This window comes from Tamandua tetradactyla, chromosome 4, assembly GCF_023851605.1.
Source record: "Tamandua tetradactyla isolate mTamTet1 chromosome 4, mTamTet1.pri, whole genome shotgun sequence".
Taxonomy (NCBI): domain Eukaryota; kingdom Metazoa; phylum Chordata; class Mammalia; order Pilosa; family Myrmecophagidae; genus Tamandua; species Tamandua tetradactyla.
Window position 1 is genome coordinate 99330624 of NC_135330.1, and position 17895 is coordinate 99348518.

Genomic DNA, 17895 nt, shown 5'->3' on the forward strand with positions numbered 1-17895 from the left:
ACTGTTGATGATAGCCCATAGCATACAATAGCAGCTTTCCCCTTATACCCTGAAATTACACACTGCTTGTACAAGATTCATGCCTTTGAAGTAGTTCTTGCAAGAACTTATTTATATTTGTAATATTAATCAGCAACCCGTTTCAATCATGTTCACCTTCAATATGGTAATATTACTTACAGACCCACTAATGAATAGCCTTCATTTATATCTATTCACCTTCGTGAAGAATCAATTGGGCATTTTGTGACGAATTCCTGGGTTCATTATTCCGTTACATTGATCTGTGTCCCTTTGCCAGTACCAGCTTTAATATTGGGGAGAGTTATTCCTCCCACTTTATTCTTTTTCAGTATTGTTTATTCTACAGCTTGTATGTTCCCATATAAATTTTAAAATAACCTTGCCTGTGTATACTGAAAACTTTGCTTGGATTTTGATAGGAATTACATTAAACCCAGAGATCAATTTTTGAGGAGAATTGGTATCTTTTACTAGGTGGGTCTTTAAAGTTTTATTTCTCCGAGACAGGCTAATACTGGTTATTCTGCCCCTTGAAAACCTCTGTTGAATGCTATTGAAGTGAACACAGAAGTGTCACTTAGGAAGCCATTTGGCCAACTTAGGCAACTAACTTCGTGGTGTGAAACACCCAGAGATGGTAGTTTCTTGAGGATACTAAAAGAAAAAATCAAGCTTTTTCCAATTTTTAACATTCCAATCCTATATGTATTTATTCCTGTATTAGTTAGGATTCTGTAGGGAAACAGAGCCAATAGGAGATATCCATAAGTATTACGAGATTTTATAAAAGTGTCTGAACACAACTGTGGGGATACACAAGTCTAAATTCTGTAGGGCAGGCAACTCTGAGTTGCAAGCTGGCAACTCTGATAAATGTGTGCACTGAATTCCCCAGGAGAAACTAGCCAGCTGAAGTAGAGATGAAGGTTCTCTCTTTTGACTGCCAAAATCATCACTTCTCTTAAAGCCTCCAACTGATTGGATTAAATGACTATAATTGCTGAAGGCTCGCTCCTTAGTTGATTGTAGATATAACCAGCCATAAATACAATCAACTTCCTGATGATTTAAGTCCATGAAATGTCCTAGCAGTTTACAGGCTAATGCTTGCTTGAGCAGACAACTGGGCACCATTCCCTAGCCAAGTTGACCTAACCATCACACTAAGCACTCTGTTTCCTTTGGAGTGATTATAAATGGTATTGCTTTAATTTTGACTTCTTCATATTCATTGTTAGTATATAAACATGCAATTTATTTTTACATTTGGATCTTGTATCTTATAACCCTTATTATATTAATGATTCGTTTTAAAATCATGTGATCTACAAATTAGGAGAGAGTTTTATTTCTTCCTTTCTACTCTATATACCTTTTTTATTTACTTGCCTTTTTACAGCCTAACATTCTATTATTTGGCAAACTATAATTTGGACATAAAAGGTGGTTATTAAAGTTATGTTAGGCAACTGTAGATTCTGTTTAAATGTTCTCTTTTAGCAGACAGTTGCCACATTTAGAGTTAACAAAGATTCTGGTGGACCCTCCTGAGCTCCACAGAGGTCTTTACTGTGAGCAGATGGTTCCAGGACTTTCAGTGGGTTAGGGTGGACTGGCCTCTCACGGTGGTGATTTGAACGCAGGCAGAGTGGATCTGCCCTGTTAGGGATTGAGTGGGGAGGTAGGTTGGCCTTCTCAGGCATTGCCTGCCATCAGCAGGTGAGGCAGTGTGGGGTAGGGCTTAGTCACGGACAGGTCAGGCCTCCACTGCACTGGCGTGGATCTGTCCACAAAGGTCCTGCTGGGCTTTCCTTGGCCAAAGAGATCAGACTCTTCTTTTCCTTTCCCAGTTCCTTGACCAAAGAAATCAGACTCTTGCTTTCTTTTTTTGGTCTACACCTGGCAGTTTCTTGTAGGCCTCTCCCCGATCCCAGTTCTGCTGCTGTGGTAGATAAAAGTTAAAGCTAGGGAACTCATCGTGATATCATTCTTTTAAGTGTGTGTTTCCTAACTAGCCCATCTTTCTCATTCCACTTTTCAGAGTCCCTTTATGATTTTCTGTTGAATTATTTCTAGAGTGTTTAGTTGTATTTAGAGTTGTAGGGAAGGTGGGAAGGAGAACCAGAAGATCAACTAAAAAGCATTTAGATGGTTTAATTGGTACGTGTTTTTTTTCCTTTCTTCATAGAATGTGAGTAATGGAGAGCCTTACAATTGATATTTTATACATTGTATGAAATATAGTACTTGAAATTCTCTGAGCGTATGCTATTTTATTTCTTTCAAGAAGACCAATGCATATTTTAGAATAGACATGCTCATTATAGAAAATTTAGAAACTTCAGGAAAAAAACAATAATCTATAACCTGACTATACCATAAAAACTTTCTTTACATCTCAATGTATTTCCTTCTAGTCTTTTAAAGCATTCGTCAGGCTTTTGTGCGCTGGCGACAGCCTGCGGGGAGCAGGGAGGGGAGGCAGTGCTTTGGAACTCTGGCGGAATCCTTATCCAGTCTGTCCCTTCCTCAGATTCTGAAAAAGTGAGAATTGTCCTCTTATTTTTGTTGACTCTCTGAGTGAGGTTTCCAGTTTCTGTCTTAGGTCACCATGTGGATGATATCACTCCCATAGAGTGGCTTTTATGACATTCATCCATTCAGTTTACTAGTGCTGATGTCATCAGTAACCTTTTAATTGTCCTTTAGTTCAATGCAGTTAAAGAATGCAGTGTATTTAGAGGAAAACCCAAGAAATCCTTTCTCCCTGAAAAAATTGTTTCTGCTTTTGATAAATGATTTTCCTATTTTGGTTTATTACTCATCTGGTTTGGTGAGATGTGGATGAGCTGAGGAATGACGTCTTTCTTCATGGGTACTGAGTCTTTTTTCAGCTGGGAAAGACTGACTTGGGTAACTCCTTTCTAGCATGTACCCTCCCCGTATTTTCCCCCTAGGTGAAAGCAGCTTGAGAGAAACACTAGAGGAAAGCAGCGTGGAACATAGGCTTATCTGCTTTAACTAACCTGGAGATGTGGAAGGTCTGTATACTTGAAGAGCATTCAAGCTCCTGTAAACAAGGTGAACTCCAGAGCAAATAGCAAGCACAAGCCCAGGACAACAAAACCCAGGCAAGGAGGACCTTGTACTTTCATTTCCCTTGAGCAGACCTTTCTGGAATAAGGACTGACACTCAAGAAAATGTGTGTCATATCACCAGCTAGCTACAAAAATCAAGAAGCAGGAATCTCGGGGAATAAATCCCAGAGGTAACATTTTTAATACTAGAATATACAGTATGTTAAAATGATTACAAGATTAAAAATAAAACAGGAAATGATGGTTCATCCCAAGGAAAAGGATAAAGTTTCAGAAAATGCCAATTAAGAGGAACAGAATGTGGACATACCAAACACTTAAAAAAAAATTTTAAATGCTCAAGAATTTAAAGGAAAATACAGAGCATAACTAAAATATACTTGGAAAAGAATGTGTGAACAATTTAATAACCTTAATAAAGAAATAGAAATTTTTAAAAGGGACCAAACATGACTACTAGAGTTGAAGACCACAGTAACTGAAATTAGAATCCCCAAGAGGGTTTCAATATTAGATAGAGCTGGCAGGAATAAAAAAGAATCAGTGAACATGAAGAGAAGGCAATTAAAATGAGTCAAGCTGAGGAGTAGTGTATTAGGGTTCTCTAGAGAAACAGAATCAACAGGAAACACTCGCAAATATAAAATTTATAAAAGTCACTCATGTAGCCATGGGAACGCAGAGTCCAAAATCCGCAGGGCAAGCTGTGAAGCTGGCGGTTCCGATGGAGGGCCTGGACAAACTGCACAGGAGAGGCTCACCAGCCGAAGCAGGAAGAGAGCCTGTCTCTTCTGAATCCTCCTTAAAAGGCTTCCAGTGATTAGATTGAGCATCACTCATTATTGCGGAAGACACTCCCCTTGGCTGATTACAAATGGAATCAGCTGTGGATGCAGCCGATGTGATGATGATTTAATTCTGTGAAACGTCCTCATTGCAACAGACAGGCCAGCACTCGCCCAACCAGACAAACAGGTACCACCACTTGGCCAAGTTGACAGATGAACCTGACCATGACAAGTAGGAATAAAAAGAATCATGAAATTGAAAATAGACTGAGAAAATGCTGAGACATCATCAAAGTGTACTAATATGTGCTTTAAAGGAGGCAAAAGGAGAAGAAAGTGGCAGAAAGAATATTCACAGAAATGACAGAAAACTTGCCAACTTTGCAAAATACATGAATATGCACACCCAAGAACCCAGAGAAAAACAGTTTCACCATGAAGAAAAACGTACACCCCATCATGTATTCATGAAACTATTGAATCCAAAGGACAAGGAAAGTGTTCTGAAAGCTGCTGAAGAAAAGGAATAAGATATTTACAAGGAAGCTCAATTATATTGAGTGCAGATTTCTCATCAGAAACCAGAAAGGCAAAAAAGACAGTGGGTTTAAAAACTTACATGCTGTTAAAGAAGATAGAGATTTTATAACTGGTGAGATTTTCTTTCAGAATTGAGGGAGAGTTTAAGGCACACAAAAGCAAAAGCTGAAGGAGTTCATTGCAGTATACCTGCCCTCCAGGCAGTGCTGATAGGTGTTCTTCAGACGAAGGAAAGGACGCTTGACAGTGGTTCAAAGCAACATGAAGAAATAAAAACCTTTGGTAAAGTTAACAACTTGAGTGACTATCAGTCCCAGATCTGTTGGTGAAATTGGAATGGCAAATAGGTTTACTAGCCATCTGTATCTGCTTGAACTCCCATTTTACCTTGGAAACTACAAAGAAGGAACAGAGGGCAACTGAGGTGAACTGACATGCCAAAGGTCCCTAGCAGTGCTGACAGAGACTTCAGCTTGATGGGAAAGAAAAACTAATATAAAGTTAAACTGATTCCAGCAAGTCTGTTAAACTTTACCAAACAGCCACAGCCTTACACAAATGTCCCCTTTGTAAGAGTTATTGATTAATAGTCTATGGCCCAAAGACACCCTGCTCCAGACAAGTCACATCCCCGTCACAGCTCATATGAGTCCCTCATGACTCACATATCCTCACCTTTAACATCCCCCTACAACCTCCCTTTGTCCCAAACAGCCATATTAGCTTCTTCCCTGAGTCCATCCCTTTTCCACAGAAATACCCTTTGGCACTGCTTTGTATGTATACTGCTTTAGTTCAATAATCTTACTCTGTGCTTTGAAAAAAAAAATCAGCAATAATTGCAGCTACACTTTTAACAATACTATACCAGGCAGTGTAAAAGAACATTTATAGGCATTATATCTATTCAGTCTTTAGAAAAACTCCATGAAGAAGGTACCGTTTGATCCTTATTTTGATACTGGAGAAAGTTAATTCTCAGAGTCCATTTATTTGCCCAAAGTCACATAGTTGTTAAATTGGGAGGCAAACTGAGGTTTCCCTCTAAGGTTCACACCTTTAATCATAATACTGTACTACCTCATTAATGCTGAATTTTATGATGTAAGTTTTATATTCAAGATGATAATGTAATATATTTTTTCTCATTTCCTAGGTTTTGATGATGATGGTTCAGAATTTCACGAACACATATTTCTGGATAAATACCTGGAGGATTTTCCAAAACAAGGACCAATTCGCCATTTCATGGAGCTGGTGACGTGTGGCCTTTCAAAAAACCCATACCTGAGTGTTAAACAGAAGGTGGAGCACATAGAGTGGTTTAGAAATTATTTCAATGAAAAGAGGGACATTCTAAAAGAAAATGACATACGGTTCAATTGAAGGCCATATAATTTTTTTTTTTTTTTTTTTTTTTTTTGCACAGGCAGGCACCAGGAATTGAAGCCAGTTCTCTGGCATGGCAGGGTGAGAACTCTGCCTGCTGAGCCACCATGGCTCACCCCATATAAATTTTTATTTCAAGCTATTGGATATGGTACTATTGCTAAATAAAATAATTTTAGTAGAGTTTTTGCTGTGTTCATAATAATGATTGCATCCAATTTGAACAGTATAATCATTCAAATTTTTAAAAATATATGATGGCAACTGAAATATATTCTCATGCATGGAGGAAAGGCATTTATAACTTTTCATTCATTGATCGTATTTCTTTGGAGTACAATTATTACCTGATAATGAAGTGATATTAGAGTGCTATCTTATTATAACATTTAAGATGATTTATAGGCATAGAAAAATATATTCATTTATACGTGCATACCTGTTTCTACCTGAAAATACATATATTTACATTTTCTATTTCACACTAAATTAACTAGTCTTGCCTAGGTTGGGTGTGAAGGTTAGCTTCTGGTGTCAGCTTGGCCAGATGGTGATGCTCAGCTGTGTGGTCAGGCAAGCACTGGCTTGGCTGTTGCTGTGAGGACATTTCATGGCTGGTATAAACCTGGAAGGCTGCTGTATTAAATCATAAGTCAGTTGACTGCAGATGTGGCTGATTACATCTGCAATCAACTGTGGGCATGTGCCCACAATGAGATAATCCAATCAGTTGAAGACTCTTACGGGGGAGGAGAGATTTTTTTTTTTTTTTTTTTGCTCGGGCAGGCACCAGGAATCGAACCTGGGTCTCCAGCATGGCAGGTGAGAATTCTGCCACTGAGCCACCACTGCACCACCTGAGAAGAGAGACTTTTTCACTGTATGTTCAGCCAGAGAGTCTCTCCTGTGGAATTGTTCAAGACTCTTCATTGGATCAGCCAGTTTCACAGCTTGCCCTATACATTTTGGACTCTTCCATTCCCACAATTGCATGAGACACCTTTATAAATTTCATACTTACAGGTATCTCCTATCAGTTCTGTTTCTCTGGAGAACCCTGACTAGTATACTAAGTCACTGTAGACATGTAACCTCATAAAAATAAAGAGCTTTTGCTAATCCCTTCTGGTAGTTGTCTTCATTTGAGAGGCAGAACTTTGATTTTCTATTATGTTCCTGGGCAGTGTGACACAAATCCATATGAGAGGATCCTAAAAGAATAATTCAAAATAATTTCTTCAAAACCCAGGCTTCAGGTTACAAAACAACAGGAGACAAATCATCATGCGTGTTCACCAGCATAAACAACAGACAATAGATTCAGGTTCATAAAGCCATTAAACCTTTGGCTTTTCAGATTTGGAATATAAAATATGTACAAAGTAGACTAAAATATACAGCAGGGAACTTGAGAAGGGGATTTGAAAAAAATAAAAATGAAGGAATTTATTGGCAGACTTGACACTAGAAGATAGATCAAAAACTCGATGCGGTAGAGAGTAGCAAAGAAAAGAAATGTGAGAGATAAGGTTTAGAAAGTAACATAGGCAATCATTTCTAGAAGGTGAAAAGGGAAAAAATGGGTCATGGCTATCTTTGGGTAGTTAATGGTAAAAGGTTTTTACTACTTATAAAGCATATCAACTTACAGATCAATGATTATCTCTTGATCATATGTAAAAACTCCAACAGAATATAATATTTTCAAGTACATACAGAACTTAAAATTTTTTATTTTAAATATGGTTAGTAACTTGTATTTACAGTTATATATCTGGATTCATAGCTAATGCTTTTTTATGTGTATACCCTTTCTTTTCTTGCTTTCTTTTTCATTACCTCATTCCATACTAATTGGAGGGGGAATACAATACAAATTACCTTTCAAAAGAAGAGGGCAACATTGTACTAGATATTCTAGCTAGAACATTCAGGCTGAAGAAAGGAATAAAAGGCATCCAAATAGGAAAGGAAGAAATAAAATGTTCATTATTTGCAGATACTTGGAAAATCCTGAGAAATATACAACAAAGCTACTTGACCTAATAAACAATTTCAGCAAATGGGGAATTCAAGATTAATGTTCAAAGATCAGTAATGTTTGTATAAGCAAATAATGACCTGTCTGAGGAGACACGGAAAAAATTCCATTCAAAATAGCAACTAAAACAATGAAGTATCTAGGAATAAGCTTGACCAGGGATATAAAGGACCTGTATATAGAAAACTGCAGAACACTGCTAAAAGAAATCAAAGAAGATCTAAATAGGTGGAAAGACATATCCATGCTCATGGATAGGAAGACTAAATGCTGTTAACATGTCAGTTCTACTCATTGATTTATGGATACAATGCAATAGCAATCAAGATCCCAGCAACCTATTTTGAAGACTTGGAAAAGCTAGTGATCAAATGGAAGGGAAAGAGAACTTGACTAGCTAAAGATAGCCTAAAAAAAGAAGAGCAAAGTGGGAGGACTAACATTTTCTGACTTTAAAGCTTATTATAAAGCCACAGTGGTCAAAACAGCATGGTACAGGCACAAAGAACAACTGACCAATGGAATTGAATCAAGGATGCAGAGACAGACCACCAAATCTATGGTCAACTGATCTTCAACGAGATCCCCCACCTGCTGAACTGGGACAGAATAGTCTTTTCAACAAATGGATATCAACAGCTAAAAGAATGAAAGAGGACCCTTACCTTACACCGTATACAAAAATTAATTCAAAATGGATCAAAGACCTAAATATAAGAGCCAATTCCATAAAACTCCTAGGAGAATATATAGAGAAATATCTTCAAGACCTAATAATGGAGGCAGCTTCCTAAATGTTATTGTACCCAAAGCACAAGCAACGAAAGAAAAAATAGACAAATGGGAACTCAAAATCAAATCCTTCTGAGGACTTATGGGAAGATGGTGGAGTAGAATAGGCTGAGTTCACCCCTCCTCTATCTCACTAGAGAAGTGAAAGAAAAATGACCAAGGGTGCGAGTGATCTGAGAGGGTCTTCTACACTCTATAGGGAGGTCCTTAATAAACTAAGGAATTGGAATGCAGAGAACGGGGTGAGTGGGCTTGGCTGCAGCAACTAGCTTGGGATATCAGCTGCCTCCTTCCCTGTGCCTGCCCCATACCCCACCCATCCTTTCCACCCTGCACCCCACTGTGCCCTGTGCCACCTACCACACCTCATGACCCTGCAACCCACGTCCCCATACCATGCACTGTGTCCTGTGCCACCTGAGCTGTGGATCACTAACCCAGCTGGGGCCCGAGGGCAGCTGTGTTTGCCCCAGGGCAGGGCCTGTGCTCTGGCCACCTTGTGGCTTCCTGGTAGAGTGACCTAAAGGGCCAGTCAGACCCACGGGAGGCCCACAGGCACTGATGTCCTATGGTTTGACCCTCCCACATGTTGGACAGGAGTCCACATGTGCAGTTAGGGCAAGGGTGAGGAAGAGGTGGAGTGTTCTTTTTCAAGGGAAGACAGGGCGACAGCTAAAGCTACTGTGAGGGAGACCATAAGTTGGACTCAGGTGGCCTGAATGGCCCAGAGGGGCCTCAGTCACATCCGGTGCTGGTGGTCAGTGTCCCACCCCCAAGATGCTTAGACTGTGTCTGGAGGTCAGGAGTGTCGGGGTGGCCCCAGAAAGGTGTTTGAATGGAATTTTTTCCTTGTCTCATTATTTGCTTATACAAACATTACTGATCTTTGTACATTAATCTTGAATTCCCCATTTGCTGAAATTGTTTATTAGGTCAAGTAGCTTTGTTGTATATTTTTCAGGATTTTCCAAGTATCCCCAGTGCCCTTTAGTGCCCAGACCCCTTGTGCCTGGAGGCCCCCGAGGCAGCCCCTAGCTCCCAGCTTGTCTAAACCTCTGGGAGGGACTCCAAGTCCTGCCCCAGGGCCAGAACCAGGTCATGCTGTCCAGGAGCTCCCCTGGGGCATCTTTGCCCTGATGGGTGGTTGTCCCCATGGTACACGGTGGTCCTGGGCACCATTGGGCTGCTGGAGTGTGGCCCAGCTGAGCCCTCAGGCCAGGACACCGTGGGAGCACACTCTGGGAGGACGCCCTGGGGTCAGCACAGCCGTTCTCACCCACCCTTGGGCCCCAGGTGGGGAAAGTGATCCACCGCACAGGTGCCTTCCTGTGGCATGTGCCTGCTCTCGGGCTTGCCTGGAGGATGCGCTGTATATCTTCAAATCCAACAGGACACTCTAAATAGATGTCCAGACACAGGATTGCCCTATTTTAGGATGAAGTGCATGGATCAAATGGCCAGAATCCAGTGCATGCCTGTCGATTCAGGGTGAGAGGTAGAATGAGAGAAGATCAGGTTTAAGTTTATAGTTAGAGAATACAGGATAGGGTTAAGAATAGGGTGACAGCTGGAATTTCCTTCAAACACACTAAGATGCTACATTGTTCCTGTGACACCAGATGCAGCGACCCAATTGGCCGTGGAGATGGGATCCCGTCTCTGACTTAAATCGCTTCACCTGGGCATCAACACGTACTCCTCCAGCAATTTTCAGTCACACGTCCACGGCCACTGCTGCCATGCCGGTGTTTCCTCAGGGGACATGTCCCAGGCCCCGTGCAGCCCTGAGGACATGCGATGCACAACAGAACTTCCTAATTTTCACATTGGCTGACTGAAAGGGAAACTGCATTTGCACAGTGGGTTCTGTTCAACCAATGTTGCCTTTGCGTGACCTTTGTAATAAATTACTGAAATGTGCACTCTAGCTGGGAGGACTGGCTATCCTCCCAGAAGACTCTCTTTGCTAAAGTTATCAAGGTCCCAAAAAACTCCTCTTGGTCTCTAGCCGGTTCTCAGAGGACCACCTGGCCCCAGTCATGTAAGCTAATTGGAATTCAGCCACTATTATGTAAAAACACCACATAAATGGCATGCAAGCAGTTAAACTTGGAAGAGAATCTTAGGAGAGAGAGAACCTCATCAAAAAGAATGAGAGAATCTTATCCAGAGGACAATGCTTTGTTCAGGACGTGTCCAGGCGGACCCTGAAAATGCTGTGTCCAAGACTCCCCAGTGCCTCTTTGGGCGTTGGTGCTATCCCATCTGGTGATGTAACTATGCCTCATTTCTCTTCTAAATATTTGTAATACTTTGTTAGAGTCATTCTTGATAGATTTAAAGTTTCAGGTTTCATGTCTTTTTTGTATGCCGAATCCTGTTTTGGATTTGAACATTTTATCTCCCTGGTTTGTACTTTCTAATGCTATAAGACATTTGGAAATTTGTGATTCGATAACCCCTTTTCAGTATTTACTTGACATTGTTACATCCCCACATTGAACTGGTTTTGGGAACGATTTCTCCAGTTCGCTGTAAAGTGCACTTGCAGTAAATCACCTTCACGCAGATTTTAAAGTTCAGACTTTCCCTGGGCTAGGTAAGGGTATGCTATTGTCTCTTCTGATCTATATTTGTTTTCACTTTGTCAGTCCACTCAGGCTGTATTTACTTTCACTTTGACAGTCTGCTCGTACAGCAGAGACTATTTAATTGGCTCATTAATATGAACTTGGTGGGCTTTGAGACCCACTGTCTGTGACTCGAGATTTGTGGCTCCCCTTTGGTTTTTTTTGTTTGTTTGTTTTCCCCTTTGGTTTTGTATTTTATATTTTTGAATTGGGGAAACCATTTAATATTGAGAAACTCCTTGTTTGCATGTTTTGTCTTCACAGATTTCTTTACTTTTAAGTTGAAAAATCTGTTTACTTCGAAAAACTTCTATCTTGATGTTTTGTCTTCGTGACTTTTGTTAGTGTTGCCTTGCCATGGGAGACTCTCAGGATGTGCCAGCTATGTCTCCTCTAAGTTATGTTTTGAATAATTAGTCTAAATTTGGAGGGGTCCACCCCCCCTTAAAACAAAAAAAAAAGGAAAATTATTTTTTGTTATAATGCTGCCTGACCATTGTATAAATTGGACATCAGTGAGAAGTAGCCTAAGAAAACAACAAAAAAAAGGAAAATTATTTTTTGTTATAATGCTGCCTGATCATTGTATAAATTGGACATCAGTGAGAAGGAGCCTAAGAATAAAACTTTAAACTTCAATAGCATTTTATCATTAGATTCATTTTGTAAGAGAAACCACAAATGAGATGAGGCGCCTTATATTCAAGCTTTTAAAAAATTATATAGTGATCATGAAACTTTGAAAAAGCATAATTTTTAGAAAACAAATATAATATCTATATGTGCCATTAATTCTTAATAAAAATCATGTATTAAAGTTTCAAATATGCATTGACTAAAGCATTTTAAGTATTTGACATTATTCTGACAAATTTGATTTTGATCGTAATTGTATGTGGTGAAATGTTTGCTTGAAGACAGTTTCCAAAATCATTTTAATGACCGAAGTATGAAGGATATAAAGGACGTATTTTTTAAAAAGGAAAAAGAGAGTAATTTTGTCCTAAGATAAAATAAATAATTTTCACAGAATGAAGAAAATGTAAGACAAAGCCTAAATAAATATAATAAGTTGCTGAAGGTTTGTAGAAAAGGAAATTATGGTCAAGGTTGGGAAAAAATTTGATGGGTCTGTCTAAAATTTTTAAAAGCCTTAGTATCAAATAATATACTGATGCAAAACTGAAATTTAGTTTTCTCTCTGTTAAAGTGACAAAGTTTTCTAGGACTGTTAGTCTATTTTAATGTAAAGTTATGTCTTTTTAAAGTAATCAGTGTAAAAAGCAGAGAGTCTGTGTTTTATCAAAATAATTTCTTGTACCTTATGTTAACGTTATCATGTCTTTGGCTGTGAAGAAAAATGAATCATTTCACTGTTTGAAAAGGCTAAGTTTTTCTTTCCCTCAGCTTTAGTTATGTAAGGAACCAAATGTTGTTTCACACCTGACAACTTTCAACATTTTGCTCTCTCAAAGTCAAACCCTAAAAATATATAATTTTATTCTAAACAGTTGCAAAAAAAATGTTCTTTAACTTTGTAAAAATGAAGTGCTAAAAATAAAATTCATTTGATATGTTTTAGGTCGCATAAAAATATTTAGAAAATGTTATAGAAATTAAGACATTTCTAGTCTCCTGTCAATAACTGATCTACATAATATTAAACAACAGAATAATAATTTGTTTAACCAGACCTTCTCAGTTCTGATTACAGAAATGAAATAACAGGACAAAAAGGTAATAATCAATTGGCAGAACTAAAAGCAGTGCATCAAGCCTTAATATAAGAAAAAGGAAGTGAATGTCATTTATTTACTATTTATGGGCAGTGGTCATGGATTAACTACTTGGATGCCTATCTGCAAATAGAATAGTTGGGAAATATCTGGACAGAAATTATGGGAAAATATTATTTAAAAAATAAATATGGTAAATTGTTCAATGTACTAATGTATCTGTTTTTCATATAGATGCCCACTCGACCCTAAATTCACCCAAATGTGAGTATAATGCTACAGCAGACGCCTTGGCAAAAATTGCTGTGGGTATCATTACCAAAGAAGACTCCACTGTCACTCAACGAGTGCATTGTCAATCTGGACATTTAGGCGCACAAGCCAGAGAGATTGATTTACCTTTTTTCTGTTTTAAATCAGATTAAAAATCAGTGTGAAATTTGTAAAAAAGATGCTTTCAAATTAATGGACCATTGCCTAGTAGTCGAGGGTGTCAATACCTATGCACCTGTGTACACACCTACTCTGGAGCACTTGTTCCCTGTGCACACCAACGTGCCCTCCAAGGAAATACCTGTAAAACCTTAGATATTATCACACTATATTATGGATTCCTTTTACAAATCCAAAATGACAACAGTTCCCATTTTAAGGGCAGTTAATAATTATTCCTTATAAAAAGGAAACTGAGAAAAGCTAAATCATGCTCCTAATGTAATAACTCATGTAAGAGAATTTGGCTCCAATGATATCAAAACTAGCTCTAAGGTCTGAAAAAAGAAACAGTCAATTCAGGCCAGGGGCAGTTGAAATAACAGCAAAGAAAAATAATAATACTGTGTTAGTAACCTATGTTAAAAAGAGACAATGTAGAAACATTGCCCACTCATCAACTGTTTCTTTGTAAATAAGTATGTCACAGTGCTTGTCATCTTCAGCTGGACTGCCGGAGGAATGACTGACAGTCACACTAGCCCGAGGGCATGGCGACTCTCCCAGCCAGATCTGTGCCAGACCCCCGACTGGTGCCGCTGAGGAGCCCCCGAGGCAAACAGCACCAGCCACTGTACAGAAGTGGACTTGGCGAAATCTAACAACTGCTCAAAAAGGCACTTGTGCTGTTATACATGTAGAATGTTGTGTATATATCCCTGATAGTCAAGATTCTGTTAAAAATGCTTTTCAAGAAATAGATGAGGACGTGAAAGTCATACCACCCTTTCCCAACACCCTTTGCAGTCGTGGTGGACCGCGCTCATTGGTACCTGGCGTGTGGTGTTGAGCCGCTATAATAGCATCTTTAATTGTACGCTGTTGCTTGTTCTCCTCCCATTATACTCTTTGGCAAACATTTAACAGGAAACTCTACAAAGTGCGAGCCACAGCCTGGAGTTCTGCATACTCTGCTTCATCTATCAATCTCATACTACTAATTGAACACTGCTTTTTCTTTTTGTGTTTCGGCTCCAAGCCAGGGTAAAAGTGAAATACTTTACTGGCTGGGTAATGTTTTTGGGTAATGTGTTCGTTTGGCCTCCTAACATATGTTCTGGGAAATCTTGTCTTTTTGCCCCAGACTATGCGAATGTTATACTGGCTGGGTGATATTTCTTTTCTTGCTCCAGATCAGATGAACTTATTAATATATACTATTGCTGTAGGTGAGCCTGTTCTTAATAAATACTCTTGCTGTGCCAGTTACATGATGCCCAAACCATGTGAATGACACATCTTTATACTGAATTTCTTTGTTTTTATCTATTATGATTTCCTTTTTTAAATCTGTACCTGCTCAGAAGTATATAATGCAGGGTGGGCCACAGTGGCTCAGTAGCAGAGTTCCCGCCTGCTGTGCCGGAGACCCAGGTTCGATTCCTGGTGCCGTGCCTGCCCATGTAAAAAAGAAAAAGTATATAATGCCTTGCCCTTTATTATTAAATTTATCCCCAAAATGATCATGGCCTACACCATGAACGGATCAGGCTCTAAGGACCGACTGAAGGGGAAAACTAAATTTGTAGAGTCTGTTCTGTTTCACTGATGTTGCCACTGTGTGACCTTGGTAATAAATTATTGAAACGTGCACCTTAGCTGGGAGGGACCGCCATCCTCCCAGAAGGAGACGTACTTTGATAAAGTTATCTAGGTCCCAGGAAGCTCTTCTCAGTTCCTCGTCACTTCCTAGAGGACCACCTGGGCCGGGTCACGTAAGCTAATTGGAAACCAGCCACTATTGTGTGAAAATACTATATTAACGGCATATAAGAAGCAGTTAAACTTAGAAGAAGGAAGAGAATCTCATGAGAAAGAGAGCCTCATCAGAAAGAAAGAGAATCTTATCCAGAGGAAGATGCTATGATTGGTACTTGTCCAGTCGGACCCTGAAAATGCTGTGTCCAAGACTCCCCAGCACCCTTCTTTGGGTGTTGGTGCTGTCCCATCTGGTGATGTAACTATGTCTCATTTCCAACAATCCTTTAATAATCTTTTAATTGCTTTCCTAATAAAGTCTGTTTTTATATCACTGAAGTCTCTGTTGTCCCTGAATCCAAGCCTATAAATTCAGTGGCCATATATATCACATTGCCTTTTGTGCAGTACCAATGAGAACTGCTGAAGTCCAACTGGGAGGCCCCAAGATTTTCTCAGCAGTTATGGGAACATCATAAAAAAAAATTCAAGAACCCAAAAGCTGTTAGGCATATACAAACACACCGTGGAGGCTCAGGGAAGGAATCCATTGTCGCCGGAGGCGAATGTCAAGAGCCAATAAACAGAAGGTCCATCAAAGTCCCACCCAGTGTCCTGGGCTCGGGTTCAGTTTCCGGGTTCAAAATTCAGGTTTGGGTTTGAAGTTTAAATAGTCAATAGCAAATTAAGAAACAAAAAATACTCAATAAAAATATAAAAACATAACATTTCTATAAAAATAAAAAACATAAAAGAATGAAAAAATAATTATACTATGAATAAAAATATATAGAAAAATATATTTCAAAAAGGGAAAATTGAAATACAGGAAAATAAAATAACATGCAGATAGGGAGTTAGGACAGCCTGCACTTACCAACATCTTCCCAGCAGGTGGCGACCCTGAGGCCCCTCACGTTGGGCTTCCCCCCCCAACAGTTGCAACCTGCTTGCACTTCCCGATTTCAACCAGCAGGTGGCGAGCAAGAGGAAGGCGGGTGGGGGCAAGGTAAAGGAACAGGGTTAGGGTTAGGGTTAGGGTTGAGGTTACCGTGCATCTCTTTCTGACCACGAGACGTTAGAACAAGCCAGGAAGAAGTCCTCTAGTCCGCCCACTCTGGAGACTGTCCTGAACTGACGCAGCTTCACTCCCGAGGCCTCGGAGGAACGCCCGGCCCCAGCGCGTCCCTGGGTGGGAAAGGGGCGCGGTCGCACGTCTTCAGAGCTTAAAGCCGAACGCTGTTCCGAAAAGCACAGCGTGGCTGGGGGGCGGGGCAGAAACTCGGGTAAAGGCCCAGGACTGCGGTGGAGGCCAGGGAGGGCGGCTCAGGATCAGTTCAGGGAGGGACTTGAGGGGCCGTAGGCGCCGCCGGGCCGTGCGGCTGGGTCGCAGCCCCCTTGCCCGGGGCAGCAGGGGCCGGCCTTCCGGGCCCAGGGCGGGGTGCGCACGCCACCGGCACCCCGCAGCGCCAGGCCTCCTGCTCCCCGCGGCCCCCGCGGCCGGGCAGCCGCCTCTCGCTCGCCTTGGGGCCGAGGCCGGACTTCGCGCGGGTCCCGGCTGCAGCTCGCCGCAGCGCCCCAGGGCAGCGCGCAGGGGTCGGAGCGCCGTAGCCGCCGACCCCGCCTTTGCAGGCCTCCCCGCCCTCGTGGGTTTGATTCTAGGGCGGCCCCTTCCCCACCCGGCCCGTGAGGCTCTGAGCCGGTGCCGCCGCCAGGCCCCGGCCGGGCTCCAGCCGCGCTGACCAGCGGCAGCAAGCTGCTTCTCTGGACGGGACGTCTTGGGCTCTGTGCGCCGCAGGGTCTGCACAACTAATCCGTCCTGTTGTTGTAGCAGGAAAGCTGCCGAAGTCAGGTCGTGGATGACTGCTCATGGACTTTTTCCATTAAAGCCAGGCAGTGAGCTGGGTTTGGCCCAAGGATACTGGCTGGTCAACCCAAGTTCTGAGCCAGTCGTGAGAATCTACTCCCTTCAGAGGTGGGTTCGGGGACCAGCCCTTAGCCGATCACACCTCCTGAGAGCTGACCAAGATGCGGGGATCAGCGGGAAGAGTGAGTGCACAGGCCGCTTTGTTCCGGGAATACAAAGGAGGCCCAAGTGGCCAGGCAGAGGCCGGGCCGGGAGGGGACACTAAAAGTAAAATGGCACCCATATTGGGCGTTGCTGGGAGTAGCCCCCTTCCCCAGGCAGACAGGGTCTTGTCTTTTCTTTTTCTAAGTCTGATTTTTAAAAAATACCTTTCTGCACAACTAACCTCACTGGGAAAATAGCATTTTTTTTTTTTCAAATGGTTAAAAACCTTTTATACACCAAGCAAGAACCAGCACCCAGGAACAGAGCACTTTTCTCCTCCTTCAGAATAAATGGAGACAAATAATCCGATGTTTATGCCCAAGAAAAGCAGAATTTCATCCAGGACTTCTCCCAGATTTTCGAGGTGCTAACCGAGGATGAGATGGGGCACCCAGAGACAGGAGATGCTGTTGCCTGGCCCGAGGAGATCCTGGGGTACAATGCCATTGGAGGCAAGTACAATCGGAGTTTGACAGTGCTGGCAGCTTTCCAGGAGGAACCGAAGAAGCAGGATGCTGATGGTTTCCTGCGGGCCCTGACTGTGGGCTGGTGTGTGGAACTGCTCCAGGCGTTTTTCCTGGTGTCAGCCAGCATC

The 17895-nt window shown here is 41.3% G+C and overlaps 1 protein-coding gene and 1 long non-coding RNA gene across 3 annotated transcripts in view; one reads left to right on the plus strand and one right to left on the minus strand.

Annotated features, from left to right (window-relative positions):
• The window catches only part of MRPS31 (mitochondrial ribosomal protein S31), a 43218-nt gene extending 36255 nt beyond the window's left edge, over positions 1-6963 (plus strand). For both annotated transcript variants that reach the window (XM_077158027.1, XM_077158028.1), the window contains one exon: positions 5608-6963. In XM_077158027.1, coding sequence (XP_077014142.1) covers positions 5608-5837 — 230 coding nt within the window. In that variant the 3' untranslated portion in view covers positions 5838-6963. The remainder of the gene's footprint in view (positions 1-5607) is intronic.
• LOC143681216 (uncharacterized) lies at positions 2031-16465 on the minus strand. The gene is made up of 3 exons (XR_013174473.1): positions 16281-16465; positions 14828-14926; positions 2031-4130 (listed from the first exon to the last, which is right to left on the minus strand). It is a non-coding gene; the product is annotated as an uncharacterized LOC143681216 (long non-coding RNA).
• Positions 16466-17895: the final 1430 nt, after the last annotated feature.